Below are 22,943 nucleotides of genomic sequence, written 5' to 3'. Positions count from 1 at the left end.
AACATGCCACAAAACAGCCAAAAGAGGACAGAGTGTACTGTTCTTGACAGCAGTCCCTTCAGATACTGTACTAGTACATGCACTTGGCAAGACCTGTCGCAGAACATTGCAACTGCACCACCATAGATGTGTCTACACAGAGCCTTCATTCTGTAACAGAGTGTAAAAAAGTGGTCCAATCATTATCTAAGTCACAATTAAAGATGACTAAACTAATAACACACCATATTAATATGTAATATTTAGCACATTATTCACAGTGCAGGCTAGAAAAAGTAAGTGAACCCTTGAGTTCAATAACCTGTAAAGTCTCATTTAGCAGCAATCACTGCCAGCAAACATTTTCTAATGCTAACAGGATTTAAACAATTTTCCAAACCACAGATTTTTTTCTTGTTCAAGTATTTTATAGTTGATTTACTGTAAAATGTTTTGATACACCTCAGAATTTAGTAATCCCTCAATGTCTGCAAGACATAAAGGCAAGGTGGCAAGGCAGACCCAAATCATGATACTTCCTCCACCATGCTTTATAATTGGAATGAAATTTGGGTGTTGATGTACAGTGACCTTCCCCCCCCCCCCCCCCCCCCCCCCCCCCCCCCCCCAACAGTCCTGAAGTAGCCCTGAACTTCTTACACTCAGCTTTTTAGCAATGCTTTTTTAGCCTTTTCCAATACCTTGTTTCTCTAGAACACACCTTCCGAGGCATTGTAAAAGTTTGTTGCATCAAGACAGGGTTCACACTAAACAGTCTTTCCTGAGAAGAAGCCTGGTCAGTAAACAGGTCAGTTAATAGGCAAAGCACCTGTTAAACCCACACTTCCATCTTTTGCTAGTAAGCTCTTGGAGTCGGCTCGAACATAGAGGTTCACTTACTTTTTCTAGCCTGCACTGCAGATGTTTACTCATGTGCTCCACAAACGACATTAAAAGTACAACTGTTTGTGTATCATTTGTTTAGTTGGACTGGGTTGTCTATAATTGTGACTTAGATAATGATCAGATTGGATTTTATTAATAATCAATACAGGAAATGAAGGTTTTTCCAAAGGGTTCACTCACTTTTCTTGCAACTGTAAAATGCATGCTTGCAAGAGAATAAAATTATTAATAATCATTTCAATTAATAATACTTGGGCAAAACTGAGATCAGTGCATTGTGTGTGGGGGAAGTGTGTAGAGTTTATTTGCATAAAATTATATTTTACTGTCTGTATTGCGCATAACCTTAGGGCCTTTTTTCCCCCAGAGATTTAGAGCTGCTGCTGAGGTGCAGAATGAATTTCAGGGGAATGTGACAAACATGTCAAAGCCATATTGTGTCATAAGTATAACCATTCATGCACAGTGGCATAAGATTTAATGAAATATTAATACAATTAATCAAATGTAATGCATTAAATATGAATACAATTGTATCTAATCTAATATACCTAATACATTAAATATTAACGAGTCATATGCTAAACAATGTGTAATATTATACAACAGTATTAATATTAAATTTGCTACTCATATAAGGAATTAAATATGTAATAATCCTAAATTGAAGTTTGAAAAGACCTTAAATGATTCTTATAGAAACTACTTACCTACACACTGCTGTAGAATTAACAGAAGGCAGATAGGAGAATCAGCATCAGAGACATAATTAGATCTGACCCATATTTCAATTTGGTATATGATTGCACATTTAGGTTCCAGTTATTTTACATTTGCAACCCTACAGAAATGAAGGTTATATAGCTCTGTAAAGCTGATCCAGGTAAACTAATTTTTCTTTTTATTTAGAAATGCATATAAAGGGGTCCAAATATACAAGAACACAGGTGGGGTCCTTTTCAGTTAAACCTGGAAAAAAATATCAGAAAGTTTTATGAATTTCTTAAAATAAAGAAAAAGTAAAATCAAGGTGAAATATTAACAGTTCTGAACCATCTCTTGTATACTCTAATTGCAGGGACCCCAAAGGCTTGTGTAAAAGCCCCTCATATGAAGATCAGACCCCAAATACACAAGTCTGCACCCAGGTCCGATCCTTTTCTGCGCACATTATTTCAAAATGGTAGGACCTAGGCTTATCAGTTCATTGCGTCTCCTTAGATCTCCTTAGTTGTCCTTAGATATAACCACACTTCTGGAGTCATGGCATTTTACCATTCAAGAACACCTGCAAACAAGGTTCAAGCTCCTCGCAGGAGATGGGTTTTACCCATAAGTTGAAGCATTCTTGTGAAAAAAGAAACCCACAATCCCACGTGCGACGCTGAGGTCGGACAGTCTCTGGACTTAACCAAACCTATAAAATTCTTAGAGCAAGAATTTCCCCACTGTGAGACTAATAAAGGATTATCTTATCTTATCCTGGGTCCGGAAAAAAAGCATCAACTACTATGAAATACTGAAATTCATGTTAATATAGTAAAGATTTAGCCTTGGACTCAAATGGTTATGATGCTGATAAAATTGGAAATTTCTAAAATTTGGAAGAAAATTGGGAAAAATCCCACCAAAAAAAACTGAGTGCTTTTTCACTGAGGTCTCAGAACAAGACAAAGACTTAGCCGCTTTGACTTGATCTGAAATGCTATTTTCTGTCTGGGACCAAGTAACTCAGCTTTCTTTATAAAGAAAAAAAAAGGCTCTGTTCTCAGAAGGAAAAGCACTGAGAAGCAAAGTTGCCCATAGTGCAGTCTGTGAGTTTGCAAGACTTTAAGATGTGCAGTGCTTTCTCGGTCTGCAAAAACTACCAGCTTGCAGCACGATTGCATCTTTTCCTCCCAGTGGACACCCAAAAAATGCTACAAGAGCCAGAAAGTTCGTTCCAGAACCTGCCATGATGAAATACATTAGGACCTGCTCGTTGCTACCACCCATTATTGTACTATATTTGGAAACTAATGCTTCCCAAGTTTGCCTAATGCCCATTCTCAATGCATGCTAACGCTGGTATTAAGGCATTATGGAACATTACTGAACTCTTCGTAATGTAGCATAACTAGATTTATGGAATTATGTATCCAGAGGATGTAAAAAGCCTCTCTCGTTCACTCCTCTAATGTCGAAGAGAAGCTCTAACTTTCTCCTGCACTGGGCATTTCAGAAAGGTGAAGAACGATATGTCCATTGACCAGTAATATACAGATTCATTAGCCTCTGAGACTCATCAGTGTGTGTCTGTACAGCAGGGGTCTAAAGAACAGCACAGCAAGGCTCCAGGGGAGACCTAGCTTAACCCCTGAAACTGCAGGCTCATTGTTTATCTACTCATCTTAAAGGGATACTTCCCAATTTTCCATCCTAATGTCCATCTGTATATTTGTAGCACATGGTCAACTATCATGGAGTAAAATAAGTAAAAAAAATTAAATAAATAATAATAACAGAAGCCAATGGGCAGCTGCTTCAATCAATGAGCAGATGCTTGACCTGCCCATAGACTTCCATTATATGTTCCTTTTTGAAATCCTTAGGCTTTCCATCCTTTTACTTAAGTACAGAGAAACGTATTGAAATTAGTGTCCATGGCTACTGACCACAGGCTACAGATTCACCACATATGGGGCCTTAAATCCCTTTAAGTTCGAAATGATTAATAAACCATAAATCCAGTGAAGCAAAAAAATACTTGCGGTCTGCAAACAATGACAGGGATGATAACTTGCAGATGTAAGTTGCAGCATCATTTACAGGTACATGCAAACTGCTTCACCGCACAAGCTAACAGATGCCTGTGCCAGTCAACAACCCATGATTATTTTAAGGTAAAAGTTCTACATAGTGTTGCTTTAAATGACTCACAGCTATATTTTAAAAAGCAGCTCCACCTTCCTTCTGCAAAAAAAACTAAACAAAAACACTTGATTCACACACAAATGTCATTTACTCTTTTGCAAATCCAAACAAAAAACAAACAAACAAACAAACTTAAATAGTTCAAACATGGTGGTCAACGGTGGACATACACACACACACAAAAAAAATAATAATAATAAAAAAAAAATTATTTCTCCATAAAGGACTAGCAACTAACAGCTCTCAGTTCTCTAATAGAAACCTCTAAGGTTGTATTGTGGTGTAGTCACATTCATACCTACATAAGGAACTCCAGGTCAAGGCTGCTCTTGCCTATGAATATATATGAATTATTATTATAATTATAATGGGGTATTTTGATGACATATACAGTCATATAAAGTTCAGTTCAATGCACAGCAGTGTTAGCTTGATTACACTTTACCCAGTTTTTTGCAGGGTATGGCGGTGGTGATTGTTTGTGCACCAAGAAAAATACATTAGATCTGGAGCTCCTTATCTGTGCATGAAATTTTGAATTCTGACACCAGCTATAGAGGCCATAGACAGACCACAACAGTTCCACCACTAGAAGTCCCTCTTCAGTCCTTACAGCCAGAAAGGTACAACCTGTGTGTGGCACACTGGGGAAACAGCAATGAAACAGACTGGTTCAGAATAGATTACTGTAGCATATATAACGAAAATGGTAGTAAAAAAACTTTTGTATCTTTTTTTTAATCTTTTATATATTTTTCCCACTGAACAGCACTTTCACTAAAGTTCCACATTCTTCAATTACACTTGCGGGGCAATACAGAGCAATTAAAAGTGTATATGTGTGTATTATATATAAACACATATACACACACACATACATTTACACATATATACAGTGCCTATAAAAAGTATTCACACCCTTGGATGCTTCCCCCTTCTATTGCTTTAATAAATGGAATCAGGGTCAATATTATTTATTTATTTATTTATTTTTGTAATTTACATCAACGTAAACCATCTACCTAACCCCGTTTAGACAGAGGGTAAAATGAACACAGCAATATATAGGGAACTCCTGGAGGACAATGTGATTCAGTCCGCAAGAGAATAAAGACTTGGGGGAAGATTTACATTCCAGCAAGACAATGACCAGAAACATACAGCAAAAGCTGCACAGAAATGGTTTCAAGACAAACATTCTGGAGTGGCCGGTTCAAAGCCCAGACCTCAGTGCAATAAGAGAATTTGTGGGCTGGCCCAATCCCTGCGAGTTTGGAATGGAGTAAAATTGCAGTGTCCAGATGCAAGGCTGATCATTTTGTGACATTGACCGTGACCCCATTTATAAACGAATGATGTAAATCTCTCATCATTTGCATTAAAGTCAAAAGCCTAAACCATAAACCTTAATATGATAAACTAGAATACACAGTAGCAGCTTATTCTAATCTATTCAGCACATATGAAAAAGATTTAGCCATGCATGTTTTGCTTGCATGTTTCCTTGGTCTTTTTAGGGGTCCAAGCACAAGGTTGGCGCTACATTGCTCAAAGAGAGTTAAAATCAGTAAGACTCGGTCTTTGAAGGCCGCTCATTTTCAATGCTTGAGCTTGGACCCCAGAATTGCCACTTGTGACTATATTCGGATGTTCATTTTGGTGTACCGCTTCTTTTTTCCCCCCACAAATCTCAAACATTTTTCCTGTAGCTGCCTGTTCTGAGGTTAGACCAAGCTTTTATTATCAATTATAGATTCAATTCATGAAATAATCCAATCAGGCAATCATGTGGCAACAGTGCAATGCATAAAACCGTGCATATACAGGCCAGCAGCTTCAGGTAATGTTTACAGCGACCCTCAGAACCGAGAGGGAGGGGGCTGAGTGTGGCATGATTGTTGGTGTCTGAAGGGGCTGGTTTGAGTATATCTAGAACTGCTGACCTCCTGGGATTTTCAGCACAACAGTCTCTAGAGTTACTCAGAATGGTGAGATAAGGAAAACACATCCAGTGAGCAGAAGTTCTGCAGATGGCCAGGCTGTTCGAGCTGACAGAAAGGCTACAGTAACTCCAATAACCACTCTGTACAATTGTGGTGAGCAGAAAATCCAACACTGAGGTGGATGGGCAACTCGAGCAGAAGACCTCGTCATGTTCCACTTCAATGAGCCAAGAACAGGAAGCTGAGGCTGCAGTGGCTTAACTGGACCGGTGAAGAGTGGAAACAATGTAACCTAGTCTGACAAATCTGGATTTCTGCTGAGGCACACAGATGGCAGGGTCGGAATTTGGCATCAATGGCATGAATCCAACCTGCCTTGTGTCAACAGTCCAGGCAGTTAGACAATGAGTTCAGTGTTCTTCAGTGACCTTCTCAATACCTAGATCTGAATACAGGAGGACACCTGAGTGGGACCTTTAGTCTTTTGACTTTATTTAGTATGCATGTGACTTCTCACACACATACTAAATAAATAATATTCATTGTTATGTACTAAGATTTCTTATTAGGCTGAAGTGGATAGTTTTTAAAGCGTATCCAGCTTAACAACAGTTACTACAAAAGACTGCATTTGTGGGCGGAGAATGGAAAGGTCAATGAATAATGTAAAACAATACATGTAAAAAATAATGATTTAATGTAACTGATCAAACATTAGCAGTTAATACACTAATATTAAGTAATAAATTACATTATAATATAATTATTGCAACATGTGTAACTGTTTATTAGTACTATTTTACTTTATTTAACGTTCACAGGCCAGCGTTCTGTGTTTTTTGCTAGCATACTGTACACCTGAACACATCTGTGGGCGGAGCATAGGGAGGCCAATTACTTCACATAGATGTCAGATTAGGCAGTTGAAAGAAACCTTAACAGTCAACCATAGATGTATGTAGTGAGCAGCTGTGATTTCATGTAGAGATGCTGAGGTCTCTCCAATGTGAAGAACCTCCGAGACCTCATACTGCCTGGCTTTAGACATGCCCACACACACACACACACACAAACACAGACGATGAACTTGTGTGCCAATCAAAAAGTCTTTTCCCTAGCAGCACAGAACACACAGATGCTCTTACCTGCTAGCTGAAGGCTGTACAGGTAGTATGTGTGTAGGAGGTCTGCTGGTTTTCTTAGAGACCGCATGAGCAATGTACAATACTGACTGTGTGTGTGTGTACATGTGTATGTGTGTGTGTGCATTTGTATGTGTATTAGGGGCAGTTTCTCTCAGAGCACTTGCTCAGTGCAGGATGCAGATAGGTCCAGTAATCTCCAGGCAGCGTGTGGGTTGAGCTCCTCCTGGTCTCTGCATAGCGCCCACACGTACGTCATCCTCAACACCTTCTCCTACACACACACACACACACACACACACACACACACACACACACACACACACACACACACACACACACACACACACTTCAGTTTACAAAGATTAACACGAACAGTAATAAACAAACAAAAACAATATCTGAAATTACTTGAGAAATCTACACACTTAAATACACGTGCTTTAAATGGTTCTTTAAGTGATGCCATAGAAGAGCCATGTTTGCATAATGAACCATGGATCTTTACCAGTTTAAAAGGTTCTTCAACCATGGAAGAAGCAAAGGTGGTTTCTATGTGGCACAAAAGGCTGAAAGGACCGTCTGAAGCACCCTTATCTTTAAGAGTGCAACACCTTTACCCAATTCCTCACTGAAGTACAAAAGTAGCTCCCTAACATTTATCCCTTTGAGCTGTAGTTCTCACACTGGTCCTAAGGGCCACCTGGTGGTCCGGATTTCTGTTCTATACCTTTTTCAATAAAAATCTGGACAATGTGAAGAACCTTGCAAATTGGTTTGGGAAGGAACACCTTAGAAGTTTCAGTGATAAACAGAACTATATGTCAAAAAGCTCTTCTAATGAATGCATTCAGCTATTTTAAGTTGCACACATTGCTGACACAAATGTGCAAATGCACACCCATACAGCTTGGCCAGTCCCTGTAGAGAAGCAGTGCCAATAGAAGAAAACATTGTGGATCAGTTAAAATAACATATTGGCACCATGCCTAGTGCCAGGTGTGGGCTAGATGAGTTTGAAGCCCCCCAGAATTAAGCTGTGGACCAGTGGAACTGTGTTCTCTGGAATGATTGTGCTCCATTACATTGTTTGTTACTCAGCGCAATTCTCCAAAATGTAGTAGAAACCCTTCTCTGGAAAGTAGAGACGGTTACTCCATGAAAATCTACTTTAATACCTTTAATTGTGGAAGAAGCAATGAATGAGCAGGTGTCCCAGTATTTTTATGTAACCTTAATCAAACAAACTGCAAAACAGCTTATGGACTTCTAAGGGTTAAGCATTTCTGAAATCAATCAAAACCCACTCACAGGATCTCCCTCCACTACTTCACCCTTAGGGCTTCGGATCACCATGACGACCTGGGCCTGGAAGGTGATGACCAGTACAGGTCCATGCTCCATTAGCTTACCCATCGCCAGCTGAGATACACCCACACAGAGGCACGGGAAAAAAAACCCAAAAAAAACAGAAAACAGAAGCATTAAAACAGGTGTATCGTATCTGGCTTCATTTGCCCAGAAGCACAAAAATTCCTATCAATAACCCACAGATCAATAGATCACATTAAACAGTCATGCATGGAAATCCAATCCATTGATGGCAGCAGCTGCAAAGGCCTTGCATTGCTTCACCTATGCGCTGAACTCAAAAGCTTTGTTTAACCACAGTGAGCCTAATCAGATAAAAGGGGTTTTATTATCGATGGTAAAGTGTTGCAGTCAGGCGGAGGAGAGCTGCTTTGCGGCTGATTTGTTTACTCACCTCAACGTTGTCGATATCCAGGATCTTGGACTGGAACTGCAGGCCCATTGCTACAGCTTGCTTAATAGGGTGTGCAAGCTGACTGTATGTCTAATAATGATGTGAAAGAAAGAAGAGCAAACACTAAAGTGAACAAAACTGAACACCTCATCCAGATGATGGGATTTCACCTGAACTAAACACAATGGGTGTTCTCACATCTACCTTGTTTGGTCCAGACCTAAACAGAAGGTGTAAAAGGTGCCGCAGACCACGGTCTGGACCAGGGGACCAAAAAAGAGGTGGTCTCGGTCCAAATCATGGTAAACCATGGTTCCGTTCGTTAGAGATCTTTATATATTAAACAACTGAAGATGAAAAATGGCCGGTGTTGTGTCAAAATCTGACTCCCAGTCATGTGCACACATTTCGTGCAGCGGTATGTGTACAACAGATTGCGCCCATGATTTATGTAACTACTGTAACTGTAGATTAATCATTATTTAGAAACAAAAATAAAAAGAAACCCAAGGCTAATCCGTTACGCTCATTCCACTGCATGGCGTGTGTACACTTGAAGTGAGACAGATATTGGTAGGGAGGCAGAATTCGGCACAACACCTGGAAAGGCAACTCGTCCAATTGACAAAACGCTTATGTCACGCACTCCCCTCTAAAGTGTAATCAATGTGAGGTACAGGGAGGTTTAGGGAATAAGCTGTAAACAATTCTGAACCATGAATCTGACGTAGGACTTTTCTCAGGAACAAATTTTAGAACATTCTTAGGAAGATGTTGGTGAATGAGGCTGTGTTGCTGTCCATCCAGGGGCTTTTTGAAAAAATAATGTCAATTTGTCAGAACGGACAGTCAGAAAAGAAACAGATTAACTGCAGCACACAGGAAACACAGAGCTGATAGCAAGTCAAAGCACCGCAAATAATTACTTACAGATTCATAGCACCAGTCTTTAAGAACCTCCAGGTCCCCTCTCATTATTGCCTAAGGGCAGAAAAAGAAATAATTTTATGAACATTAACCAGGATCACTAAGGCACCGACACCATGACCCAAGGATCGTTGCTTCGAACCGTGGGTCATGCTGCTTGCCATCAGCAGCCGAAGCCTGAGAGAGTACAATTGGCTTTGCTTTCTCCGGATGGGTCGATGTCGAGGTTGAGGCATGTGTCAATCCTCACCCTCCTAGTGTAGGAAGCATCACATGTGAAGGGGGAAAGTACTAAAAAGTGGGTTGGGTAATTGGCTGTCTACAATCAAGGAGGAAAATTGGTTCTCCATTGGAATCTGGCAGTTGTTTGTGATGAATGGACCAATAGAAATGCTTCAAAATTCCATTAAAAGATTTCTTGTAACGTTGCCGTTTTGGAGATACAAGGTTTTAGCTAGAAAGCAACAATATTAAAGTCAAAGACTGCAATATGTACCGGACAATCAACATCAAACATTTAAATAAACATTAAAAACTCCAAGCAAGAAAAGGTATTGTACTAGTTTTTAGAATGTAAGGGTTTAAGTGTATGAAAAGTATATGTTAAAAGGTCCCTGAAATGACATAAAAAGTAAAGTGACATATGCAGCAGATTAAAAATCTGGTTATGGTTAGTGCAAATATGGTCATTAATACTGTAACTGAACTTGTGGAAAGTCATAAACATAATAAAAAAAGAAATATAAATAATTTTTAAACATGTACAAATAAGCTAAAAACTAATGGCACTGTACTTGGAAAATAAAATAAAACATAAATGCTATGTACAGCCTTAACATCCTTGTTAATGGGGGATGACAAGCCAAGCTTTATACTTTGCTGCAACTAGAGTCGGAGCTATTCCCATTGAGTCCGAATTTCACAGCACCAGCTGGTCTTTGTGTTTGCAGCATTTTAGGCTGTCGTACCTAAGCAATTACCCACCTGCACACAGACCTCTCACATACTCTGGGTTATGGAACAGGACTGCTAGAGCTGTGGTGTAAGGTACACTACACATAGGCAGTTTATACTCAACTGCGGCGACGTGCCTCACCTCTAAGATATTAGGAATGATATCCCTTTCACACTGGCGGAGGAAGGAGTCTTTATCAAAAGTAGGATCAGCTCTGATGATCTCTGTCAACGCTTCAGACATCTCTGTCTTGGAGAACAGGCCATCTGACAACCAACAAACAATCATTAACACAGGCATCAACCCTAACAAACACAAATCTAAATATGGTCAGGAGTGCATTTTAAACATTACAACTTATAGCATTATTATATTATTATTATTATTGTCAGTTTACCAAAAATTGCAGAGACTTTATCTGTGAGTACACGCGAGGCTCTGATGACAGCATTATCACTCTCATCATATTTCATCTTCATCTCAAAGAATCCTTCGCAGAGAGAGAAAGAGAGAGAAATCATTACAGTCAGTCAAATCCAGTGTACATGCTGTACTTTCTAAAAATGTGATCTTAGCGCCCTCTGGTGTTCAGCAGTAGTGTATCAACTGTCTGTATGACTGTAGCAGTGTAGCAAGGTCTCTCTGAAAAGAAAGAGGAAAAGAAATAATGGCTCTTACTGTTGACCACCACGTTGTTGTCTTTGAATTCCTTCCACTGCTGAAACCACTTTGAGTCTTTGTGCAGGACAACTCCGGTGGCCTCTCTGACATAAAAAAATAAAAACACCCACATATCTGAGTTGTAAACATGACAAAATGATATCTACTTTATTACAATTAAAAGAGCACTCCAGACAGGATGAAAAATGTAACCATTGCTGCGTCTGTTGTGGATGTGCTTTTTCACCTCCTACTGTGGTGCAGTAATAATAATTACTAGAGTGAGATTTAAAGGTTTAAAGACTAGGAAAGCCTCTTCTGAAGGTGAGAGAAACGTCTGAAAACCTACATGCAATTTGGGGCAGCACATCAATGGATTGCTTCTATAGGGTTTCAAAGGCTGCATGAAATACATTATATGGACAAAAGTATTGGGACACTCCTCTTAAGCACTGAATTCAGGTGTTGCATTAAGTCCCACTGCCAAAGGTATATAAAAAAACCAAGCACCTAGCCATGCAGTCTGCCTTGTCATGCCTTGCACACACTGGCGAAATGGGTTTGTTCAACCGCGAGTCGTATTGGAGCCACAGCATCTCACCACAAAGTCGATGAGTGCTAGGCACATAATGTATAAAGGAGACTAACGCTCTGGTGACTCAATAACTGCAGGTTTCCACACCTGTTGTTAGAGCTTCAAACTCCATATTAATGTGTAATTTAGAATGGGAAAAAAACTCATGTAGGTTTAGGGTGTGGGTGTCCCAATACCCTTGTCTATATACTGTATTAGCTTATGCACAATAGACTAGATCTACTAGAAAAGCACAAATAAAATGAATTATTTCGTTAATTATTTTAGACCGATTAGGTTGAGGGATGCAATGCTGTGCTACAGAATATTATATAACATGACAATAGCCAATTTTTGGTTAGAATAGGATTTAAGTACCACAGCAAAATGTGCACTAAATGTAACATGTGAATTACGTGCTACACTAAGATGTCATGGTAAGATCTCTCTATGGTTAGGTGTGTTACCATAGAGAGAAATACCAAAGTTTAGGAGTCTTTCTGAATGTCTACAAAACATTTGTTTGCATTAAAGGAATAATATTTCTGGTCTAAACCAAGCCAGTAAGGTTGTGATCAAAGTCAGTCTTCTAGTTTCCAACTGTAACAGTGCACATATACAGGACTGAGAATGAAACTCACTCGTTGGCTTCAAACACTCTGGACTGGTTCTCAGCTCCTTTAAAGGAGAACTCGCTCCTCTTCCTCAGATGGGACGGAGCGCGGTACGGCCCGCTCTGCACCATCTCGTCCATCTCCTTCTTCATCGTCTCCACGCCCTGCCCGAACAAGTGGATAGACAAGCTGATTTCCTTTGAGATGAGCTGGAGTTGTGCTGTTGTTGGATGAACAGGCGTCTACACAGTGTAGTGTAGCCACAGGCCTGAATACGAATCTCTATAGAACTGGTGTTTATTTTCTGACCATTGGACTACATAGAGTGCTGACCTGTGAGATGACTTTGAAAGCACCGGTCTTCCCCAGCACCTCGCCACTCTTGGACACGGACTCAGCTGAGGTTCGGGCTGTTTTGGCTGCCTCTTCCACGCCCTCCTTTATCTTTTTACCCAGGTCGGTACGGCCCACCTCCTCAAAACCCTACAAGGATACGGATCAGTAGGCTGTGAAACATGCAACCTCCATAAATACAGTCGCCATCAAAAGTTTAGACACAGGGGTTCTCCTTATTCTTACATATTTTAGAGAGCTTGTAAAACAACAACTAAAAAGACCAAAAATACTCACAATATTGAGCAATTTTATAAATAAACGAATACATTTTTGTTTTTGAATTCAATTTATATTCAGGCATTAACTTTGTTTGCTCTTTATATTAAATACTAAATACTGTTGACAAGCCCTTTACAATGAAGGCCATGGCTGGTGTGACTCTAAGTGGACAATCAAGGACATTAACCGTTCCCCTAAGTTCCAGCAAGGACTGGAAACTGGATTCAAGGTCCAGATTTGAAGAGATGGCCTATAATTATGTTTTGTTGGTAAATTGTCCTAATCTTTCTGTCAGTGGAGGGAAATGTACACACTATAGACACACTAATGACATTGCATGCAAGGCTTGGACACCCTTCTTCAAATGGCAATTCCTCAACAGGAAACAACCTTAAATATGGCATTTGTTTGGGTTATTTTAGAGCACAGTTTACTTTATTTGCTTAATTTCATTTATACTTTATAATTAAATATATCAGAAAAAGTAAAGCACATAAAATGCCCCAGAACCCAAAATTAAAAATGTAATACTACAAATACTGTTAATAAATGTGGAAATTTTTATTTTCACTTTCAGAAAATGGGGTGCTGAAAACTTTGCATTAGGTCATACATTACAGATATAAGAGATGTACACAGATAAGCACCCTCAAAAGGTCAGAGGAACATTCAGGGAAGCAATCTTCTTTCGCAGTATTTAACAGTCCACACTAAGCGAACTGTTTTGCATACGGTCATGTGACAGCACATAAAAACACCATATTTGCATGTTTACAGGAGAAGTTCACTGCACTCACCTCTTTTACTGTCTCTGATAAGGATCCCAGAGTCTTCTTTAGCACCTCAGAGGTTCGCGCCGTTTCTGATTCAATGCTTTTCTGACAACGAGAAGAAGAAAAAGATGATGAAACTTCAATTCAAAATCCTTCAAAACACACACTGCTGCATTACATCGAACAGGACACACCAATACCACCACACTGCAGTCTGCATTTCACCACTTCCACCAGTTCAGTTCTCAGTGTCAATAACATGAACACTGTTTATTTACAGCTGCAGGAACTTCCTCAAACTATATTATAGTTAATGTGCTGATTAAGTACTAAGCTAAGATCCTCTTTAAACATGACTTCTATTGAACTGAACTACACTGAGAGGAGAGACATATTAAAAACACATATATAAACACAATATATATGTAAAAAGAATAAGATTTATTTGATTTGTGGTTCTGCTCCAGCAGTGATGACACACACACACACACACACACATTATATATATATATATATATATATATATATATATATATATATATATATATATATATATATATATACACACATACACATACACACATACATACATACATACATATATATATATATATATATATATATATATATATATATATATATATATATATATATATATATATATATATATATATATATATATAAAACTATACTAACAAAAACCAAAGACAACATAAAAAACTCATTTTTGATGGGCAGTGTGACCTCGGTTCATTGTTCACACTCGGAGGCTTCTGGGAAAAGTCCCAGTTTCCACACAATATGGCAAAGGCTTGCTCAGCAATTAGGCTCCACTTCCTGTGAACAGGAAGCAGGAAACAGAGAGGTCATGCGAGCCCACTCACATATTTCTTCCTGGCCTGCTGCAGAGCCTCCGACTCCTCCAGCCGCCGGGCCTCCTCCCTGAACTTCTTGATGTTCTCCTTCATCTCTTTGTTCTTGTTCAGCTCCTGCTTCAGCGAGTCCAGGAACTCGCCCAGGAAGCCTTTGCGCCCTCCCGAGGAATAGCAGCGCTGTGGAGGAACATGAGCTTGTTCAATCACTTTTCCAACTCGGTACTGCTCAGATACAAGCTCTGCCTCATTCAACATACACTACATGGACAAAAAGTTTTTTATTATAATTGTTTTAGAGTTTATCCTGCTTTTGTTGGAGTAACTGCCTCTACTTTACTTTTCAGGTAAGGGTTTTTGGATTTTGGAGCACTGCTGTGAGGATTTGACAGCATTCAACAACAAGAGAGTTTGTCAGGATGTTGGATGATCCCCATCCCACCTCATTCCCAAAAGTATCCCCATCCATCATTATAGAGAACACAGTGAACACAGTGAACACAGCTGCTCCACAGCTCAAAACTGTTTTTTTTTTTTATTGTGTGCATGTATTTGCACATCTATGTCAGCTTATATGTCAACTTAAGCAGTTGAATGCATTCATTTCAAACATCTGGACATATAGTGTAGCTAATGTTGGGTGGTCCAACATTATTGGCCATGTGACGCTCTTTATTTAGACAGATTTTCACTTAAAACAAATGGCACAAACAGTCACTGGTTGCTCAGTGGTTAGAATAAAGCTGTGTATTGGCAAGATGCTGGCGATACAATATCACGATACAGGGGATATGATTCAATATATAGGAATATACTGCCATACTGTAAGCAAGACAAAATATTGTGATTTGTTTACATATAATTTGAGAAAACACTGCCATTGTAAAACCACTATATGGTTGTACAAAAACACCACTGTACAGGCATTAAATCTGAGCAAAAGAAAAATGTACTATTTATGCAATCAGTACAGTGGAAACAGTGACAAACGATTAGCCAATTTCTTGCATGTATACTATGTATTAAACACAGTTTATGAGAATCAATACAGTATTGCAAAAAACACTATAAATACTCTATAAATATCATAATATGTCAGTATATTGATAGCGTCTTGGTTAGAGTGCTGGGTTACTGATCACAAGGTTGTGGGTTCAATACAGAGGTTCACTATGCTGCCACTGTTGAGCGTTTGAGCAAGGCCTTTAACTCTCTCTGCTCCAAGGGCACTGTGGCATGACTGACCCTGTGCTGACCTCTGGGATATCTGTGACCCCTAGGAAATATTTCCTTGAACTGCACTACAAATGGCCATAAAGGCACATTATACATGTATTTACATAAACTCGTGTAATGTACAATACTGTGAGTTGTAAGAAATCAAGAAACAGATTCTAGGAAGAGGCTTTATATATTAGTAAACCCATACGATCATCACTACAAGACAACTTAGCGTCAGAAAGAGAGGGTGATTTACCTGTACGGCCACTGCCTGGCACCCCAGGACCCTGCCTGAACTTAACACAGGATTCCGACATGCTGCAGACAGAACTGTGCTTCTCCTGAGCAAGAGCTGAAAAGCAGAATACAAAAAACAACCACTTTCAGATTGTGTACATAAATTCAACTTCACACAACAGAAGTCACAGAGCCTTACAGAAATATAGGTCATTTCCTGTTCAGCTTGTGTGTGTGTGCATGTGTATGTGTGAAGACGTTTTGCGATGGGAGTTTTTAATCACTCATATGGTTACACTTATGCTTATCTGATGTAGCTACATTTGATATACACTCACAGAGAACTTTATAAGGAAGACCAGTCCACTTACTACTGTACACCCAATGAGAATCAGAATGGAGAAAAATATTTGGAGAATGAGCATGACTGATTGTATTAGAAGGGAAATTATTTGAGTATTTCTAGAACTGCTAGAACACCGCAGTCAAGAAGGTCAATGGAGAATGGCCAGACTGGCCGGAGCTGACCTCTCATATAACCAGACAAGCAGCACACATGAAACATTAAGGTTCCACTTCTTTCAGCCAAGAACAGAAAGCTGAGGCTGCAGTGGGGCTCACTAGAACTGGACAGTTGAAATCATAGCCTGGGTATATGAAGTATTTCTATAGTGTGCAGCTGAATGCACACACAACTTACAGAAGTGGGTACACTCTCACAAAAAAAGGTTCTTCAAGGGTACTTTAGCAGAGGACTTTGTTCTATATAGAACCGAGACAACTCAAAGAATCACTTGCATGCTAGACTGCTTTTTTTTTTTTTTTTTTTTTTTACATCGTTAGATGGTTCTAATGAAATGGTGGAAACCTTTTTTGTGCAGATGGTTTAAAGTAACATGCTTTATGCAACATAAATCCTGCATTCTTCTACATCCTGTCCTTCATATTTATCATATTTGTTGTATTTTCCCTTTATGTAGTCTTGTTTAGTGTTGTTCTATGTCACGCCACAACCCTGCAGGAAAGTTATTTTGCTCCACTGTGTACTCCTGTTTGGCTAAAATAACAATGAAGTGAAATGTGAACTTGAGTAGATCTACTTTTCATGCTGCTACTTATGCAGTTTTGCTTTTGAAAAGGTAGCATTACTCCAGTCATTCTTTTCCTTAAATTACAGCACCGTGATTATGGGTTTAGGCTACTTCACCCACCCCCGATTACACATAGCGCTCATGTACTCATAGTGATGTATTAATCTTATTTCTGTTCTTAATAATAACACTATTTTCTCCGGCATAACAGCCCAACACCAGCCTCTGGCAAAGACACTTTGACAGAAGACATGAAAGTGTCAAATAAATGCTATAAAAGTTATGACAGAAAGGCTTGTATGTCGACACATGCAACCACAAATATCTGCGGTTATGATGATGAGAAACGAGCGAATGGAAGGCTGAAACAACAGCAATGCAGATTCAGAGAGACGAAATGTGACAGAAACACAACACACAGTCCTCCTCCGGATGCTGTCAGGAATATCTTAAACTAAAGGTTGTAGTATGACTGGAAGAAGCATATCTGTTCACTGCAATTGACTTGAAACCTGTATGTCTTATGGATGCGTCACAGTAGTCAATTATTTGTTGAAAAACCATAGCCTGGGTATAATAGAAATATGAAGTATTTCTATAATGTGCAGCTGAATGCACACACAACTGACAGAAGCAGGTACAAAAAAAGGGTTCTTCAAGGGTTCTTTAACAGAACCGCTTTGTAGTAATTCATTGGTTTAATTTATTGGTTTGAAAATCACTACATGCATGTTTAGGATGTGCTCCATCCGTTAAATGTGATGAAGATGGTACTGAAGGTTAGTCAATGACGCTCATCTCTGTTCTTCGCAGTAGATGTTTTAGACCAGGGGTGTCCAATCTAACCCGCAAAGGGCCGGAGTGGCTGGAGGTTTTTACTCTACACAACCAGCAGCCCACCTGATACCACTTGTTATATCAATTGGTGAGTCTTCAAGCCACCGAGCACATGTGCTTCTGCCTAGCCGGGATGAAAATCTGCAGCCACACCGGCCCTTCGCAGACAAGACTGGACACCCCTGTTTTAGAAGGACCCTAGCCATCTTTGGCGCCTGCTGCAGCAACTGTGTTTACATGTGCTCGGCGAAATGGAAAGATCTGGAATTAAAACAAAAAAATATAACGACTGCAGCTTGTTCCCTGTTTCTGCACCAAATCGAAAACGTAATATCAGAGATTTTAGGACGTGGTTTGTGAGCACGAGGGGGGCGAAACCTGAATATCCGCTGAATATCGAATATCAACCTAACCTTATCGAGCTCAGAGAGATATGGGTGTCTGTGTCGCTATCGCTGACTTATATTCGACAGTCAGTTGCAGAATAACGTAAAAACTGTAAACAGTAAGAGAAACCTCACCTCAGAACATCGCCACAAGGACGCCGCCATCTTTCCGTCAACTTGCGTCACCTTGCGGGTCAGCTGACAACTGACGTCATCGGAAGCGTTTGCGTGTGGCCGGTTGGAATAATTGAATTTAATAATAAAAAAAACTGTAGATAAAAAAAAAACGTATATACAGTGATTTAGACTGGATTAAAATGAGTTAAAATGTTTTTTTAATGTAATTGTTAAATTAGTCGGTTTACTCAAAACTCCCCCAAAACAACCAACCAACCAATCACACCAAAACATCTCTTAGAACACAAATGAACCCAAACTGATGCGATACTTAACAAGACTTCTACTAATGTCCTTTCTTATTAGCTAAATACAAAGCCCAAAGGACACCCAGAGCATCATAAAATCACTATTTAGCAATATAATAGTAATATAATATTTTATATTTATTTAATTGGGAAGCTGCATTAGAAAAGTGCTACTCCCTCGCTCTCTCACTCACTCAGAATGCCACATGTTTTATCTGGACTATATTCTGAGCTGTTGGTGTGGTACCTCATGTAGGCACAGACATTTTGTACGCTTTCCAACAACTAAACAACTGTGGTTAGTGGCTACATGTGTGTGTTATGAAATTTAGCCCAGTGAGTCACTATTCTTTGAGTCAGTTGATTCACATAAGTGGGGCCTTCTGCCAGGCTTCACAAGTAAAGCGCTCTTACAATTCTTCCTGCTTCTTCTTCTGTGTAGAATGTTTACTGTAATTGTTCTGGATACTTGCAATGATAAAACTAATAATACATCTTTAATAATAATATATTTTTATTACCTTAAATAAACCTACAATAATGCCTATTTGATTTTAGGATCACAAGTTTAATTTCCATACTTTTATTCACAATCAAATTTGGTTATAAATCATATTACCATGTAAAAGTGCACGTATTTGTCACTGTACAGCAAAATGTGTCCTCCGCATTTAAGCCATCTGTGGTAGTGAACACACACTAGGGGCAGTGAGTACATACACACACACCTCAGGGAGTAGAGAGGGTAAAGGGCCTTGCTCAAGGGCCCAACAGTGGCAGCTTGCCAAGCCCAGGAATCGAACCCACAACCCTGTTATCGATAGCCCGGCGCTCTAACCGCTGAGCCACCACTGTGACCACAAAGACATAATTTCACATGCTAAATTAAGTGATAGCATTTTTTTATTACAGTTTAATTTACACAAAACATTTATTTAACTTTGTGCTATAGAGAGCTTAAATACATGGACCAAAGAACAGATATGAAGTTCAGATATGAATAGATTTTGCTTGCTAAAGTCATTGTGGCCATCTGCACTGCACGTCATGTTGTCCTGCTCTTACACACCTGATTCAGCTCAAACTAAACATAATCATTAGCTAATGACATGATTCATGTGCAAAAAAAAAAAAAACCAACAGCAACAACAAAGCAGAGCAGGAACTGGAAAGCACTGTTAAATAGACTATATCAGCTTTGCAAAATATCTTGTTCCACTAGTTCTGGTCTTCAGTATTTGATAAGATTACTTCTGTTCTGTGTTGTGGCCTGTGTGGCCTGTGTGGCCGTATTGACATTGATTTAGCAAGGAAATGACTTCATTCACAATAGCTAAGGTAAAAGACCATTCTAAACAGCTGAGCTCAGCAAAGTCCACAGTCCACAACCTTCCGTGTTGATTTAATGACTTAACCGAGACTGTTCTGCTGACATAGTATGACTTTCTAGAGGATTTTTGAAAATTGCCATTTGGCTGCTAAGCTTGAGTTGTCCTGTACTGCAATAAATATTTGAAGCCTGAGTGCTTATGAGCTTATTCTTCAAAGATTCTTTGGGAAAGCCAGTTTTCCTAAAACCTTATCAAAATCCTTACACACTTAATCAACATGCAGTCCATTAGTGGAAGGTACTGAAAAGCATATTGTGATATGATAAGTGGTGCCACTGTTAACAGCTTCTACTAAACGTGTCCTATAATTTTTAGATCAGTCTTTACATTACTGTTGAGGAATGTTGGCCCACTCTTCATTGCAAACCTGCTTTAATTCAGCCAAATTAGAGGGCTTTTAAGCAAAAACTGCTCATTTAGGGCCCTGCTGCAGCATCAAGGCAGGAATTTGAGTAGGCCATTCAGGTTATCAAGTTGAACTGCTCTAGTGCTTCATGTCATTGTCTTGGTGCACAACCCAAGTGCGCTTGAGCTTTAGATCAAGGACTAATGATCATCTTCTACAGGATTTTCTGGTAGAATTCTCCAGAATTCACGGTTCTGTTAATTACAACAAGTCACCCAGGCTGTGTAGTCTGCCTTGTTTGAGATTAGCGAGGCCTGCAGTTGCTTAGATATTCATCTTGGTTCTTTTGTGGTGTTCTGAATGACTCAAGAGTTGCACTCCTAGAGGAATTTTGGCTGTTCTGACACCTTTGAGAAGGTTCCCCACTGTTGACCCTGTTAGCAGTTAGCTGTTTGCATGGCTAAACTTTCTTCTATGAGAACGGCTCCTTGTTTTCCCGCATTGTGAAATGCCTTGACTGAACAAAAGCTCTGTTCTTTGCCACCTGAGCGTTTGTATCAAAAGTTCATAATGAAAAGCAATTAATGGTTGTCTAGTCCCTATTAAACAGAAACCTAGGCCCTGTTATTTGCAAAAATATATGCAGGAAAGTAGCGTTGAAATTGTGCAGTCAGTCAATGGTTCATATGGAATTCGAACAAAATGAGCCCAGAATCCGTCCCGGGTATGGACTTATTCAGTGTAAAAAGGTGTAAAAATGCCTTAATTGATTTTAATTATTGAAGTAAATTCAACTAAATTTGCCTGATTGTTAAAACAGTTGTTGTTGGGTCATTTTTCCCATCCATTAACTCAAATGATCATTTGTAAATGGTGTTGCTTTGAAGATCTGAAAGGAATAGGGCCCAATTATTTGTCACAGCACTGTACCTGTTAATAGCAATACTTCAAAGAACCTTTTAAAAATGGGTGTAGATACTACTGTTGAACCTAGTTTAGACTTCCATCACACACCCAGTTCGCTGGTAGCCTTGGGTGCTTAGTGTCTGCTTAAACTGTTTACCTGAATTTAGAGCCCTGGGTGTCCTTTGCCATTTAAATGGCACCTTCCAGCACACACCTTAATGCCCAAGCCTTGCTGCATCTGAGCTGCCATGTGAATACTCTCTTACAACACGAACACACACACACCTCATTGTGTCTGAGTCGTAATTCCTCAGTTCAGTTTCGTCTTGTCACGCCCTACAGCAGCCGTGATTGAGTTAATCTTTAACGTAGATGGCAACGCCCATAATGATGAACTAACCATGCAAGATCCCTCATGTCTCAGTGAGCCTGTCTCTGCAACTGGAGAAATCAGTGGAGCTACTGTGAGTCAGCAAAGCAACTGCTTTGAACATGGAGACTCTCCAATTTTAATCACAGTAGGCTATTAAGCCACAGCAGCAGAGTCGCTTGGCACTCACTCTAGGTCTACTGATCTAGAAGGAGCTTCTAAGCTCAAGTCTCAACCATGACGGCAGAAAAGGTTATCCCGAGGCCTCGTTTCTAAAATGCTCCCACACACAGATCTGGTCTGAAAGTGATCATATCTGAAAATGCTATGCGAAAATGTGCATACATAAGCGTAAGACTAAACTGATATAAGAGTATTTTTTTGCCATAATGACAGCATCTACTCTTCTAGAAAGCTTTTACACCAGATATTGAAACATTGCTGTGAGGATTTGATTGCATTCAGCCACACAAGCATTAGTGAGGTCAGGTATTACTGTTGGGTGATTTAATCTGGATCACAAATACCATTTTAACTTACCCCAAAGGTACATCACTCCAAAGAATGCAGGACCACTGATCCACATCCCAATGCTGGGGGGCTTTATACCCCTCTAGGTATGCGCAGACTGCCCCAGAGCTAAATGCTGTAAACTCAAGCAAAGCAAATGGCAGATCTAGATGCTTTAGACAATCTTTATTTTGGAATAATTTTTTTTTCACTCTGTGAAATTATTTTCAAATTAAAACAAAATATGGACATTAATTCATGGATTTTCTTTACAGTAAAAATACATAACTGGACTAGTATATGAGAAATATTGCATGTTTTGAATGTATTTAGCTACCTCCACTACTTCAGCCCATTATTAAGCATAATTACTGTTTATGTGCTCCATTTAACGTTTTGCAAAACTGATTAATGTAAAAACACGTTACGTTTTATTTTCTTAGTATGTTAAATAAAATAAATAAATAAATAAACAAACAAACAAACATAACATGAACAAAAGGTGTAACTGTGGTCCACACCGCTGCTAATACTGTACACTGTGCATCGCCTACTGTAGAACTTTGCTTTACCACTGTGGCGGCG

At 39.3% G+C, this 22,943-nt stretch overlaps 1 protein-coding gene across 1 annotated transcript; it reads right to left on the bottom strand.

Annotated features, from left to right (window-relative positions):
• Nucleotides 1-3,867: 3,867 nt before the first annotated feature.
• LOC140546107 (mitochondrial import inner membrane translocase subunit TIM44-like) lies at nt 3,868-18,591 on the bottom strand. The gene is made up of 13 exons (XM_072669264.1): nt 18,546-18,591; nt 16,116-16,211; nt 14,651-14,818; nt 13,791-13,871; nt 12,712-12,861; nt 12,406-12,542; nt 11,209-11,294; nt 10,928-11,020; nt 10,672-10,796; nt 9,579-9,629; nt 8,649-8,738; nt 8,195-8,305; nt 3,868-7,157 (listed from the first exon to the last, which is right to left on the bottom strand). The coding sequence occupies exons 1-13, from the start codon at nt 18,573-18,575 to the stop codon at nt 7,038-7,040; spliced, it is 1,338 nt and encodes a 445-aa protein (XP_072525365.1). The 5' UTR covers nt 18,576-18,591; the 3' UTR covers nt 3,868-7,037.
• Nucleotides 18,592-22,943: the final 4,352 nt, after the last annotated feature.

The sequence above is a fragment of the Salminus brasiliensis genome, chromosome 23 (assembly GCF_030463535.1).
Source record: "Salminus brasiliensis chromosome 23, fSalBra1.hap2, whole genome shotgun sequence".
Taxonomy (NCBI): Eukaryota; Metazoa; Chordata; class Actinopteri; order Characiformes; family Bryconidae; genus Salminus; species Salminus brasiliensis.
The sequence above is the reverse complement of the archived record's forward strand: the minus strand, read 5'-3'. Positions and strand labels throughout refer to the sequence as shown.

Bases quoted from the DNA above. Each gene is read 5' to 3' on its own strand.
- LOC140546107 (XM_072669264.1), bottom strand. From the start codon at position 18,575: ATGGCGGCGTCCTTGTGGCGATGTTCTGAG. The intron at 13,872-14,650 runs GTGAGTGGGCTC...TCTCGTTGTCAG, and splicing joins AGCAGGCCAGGAAGAAATAT to AAAAGCATTGAATCAGAAAC. The intron at 12,862-13,790 runs GTGAGTGCAGTG...GTATCCTTGTAG, and splicing joins TATCAGAGACAGTAAAAGAG to GGTTTTGAGGAGGTGGGCCG.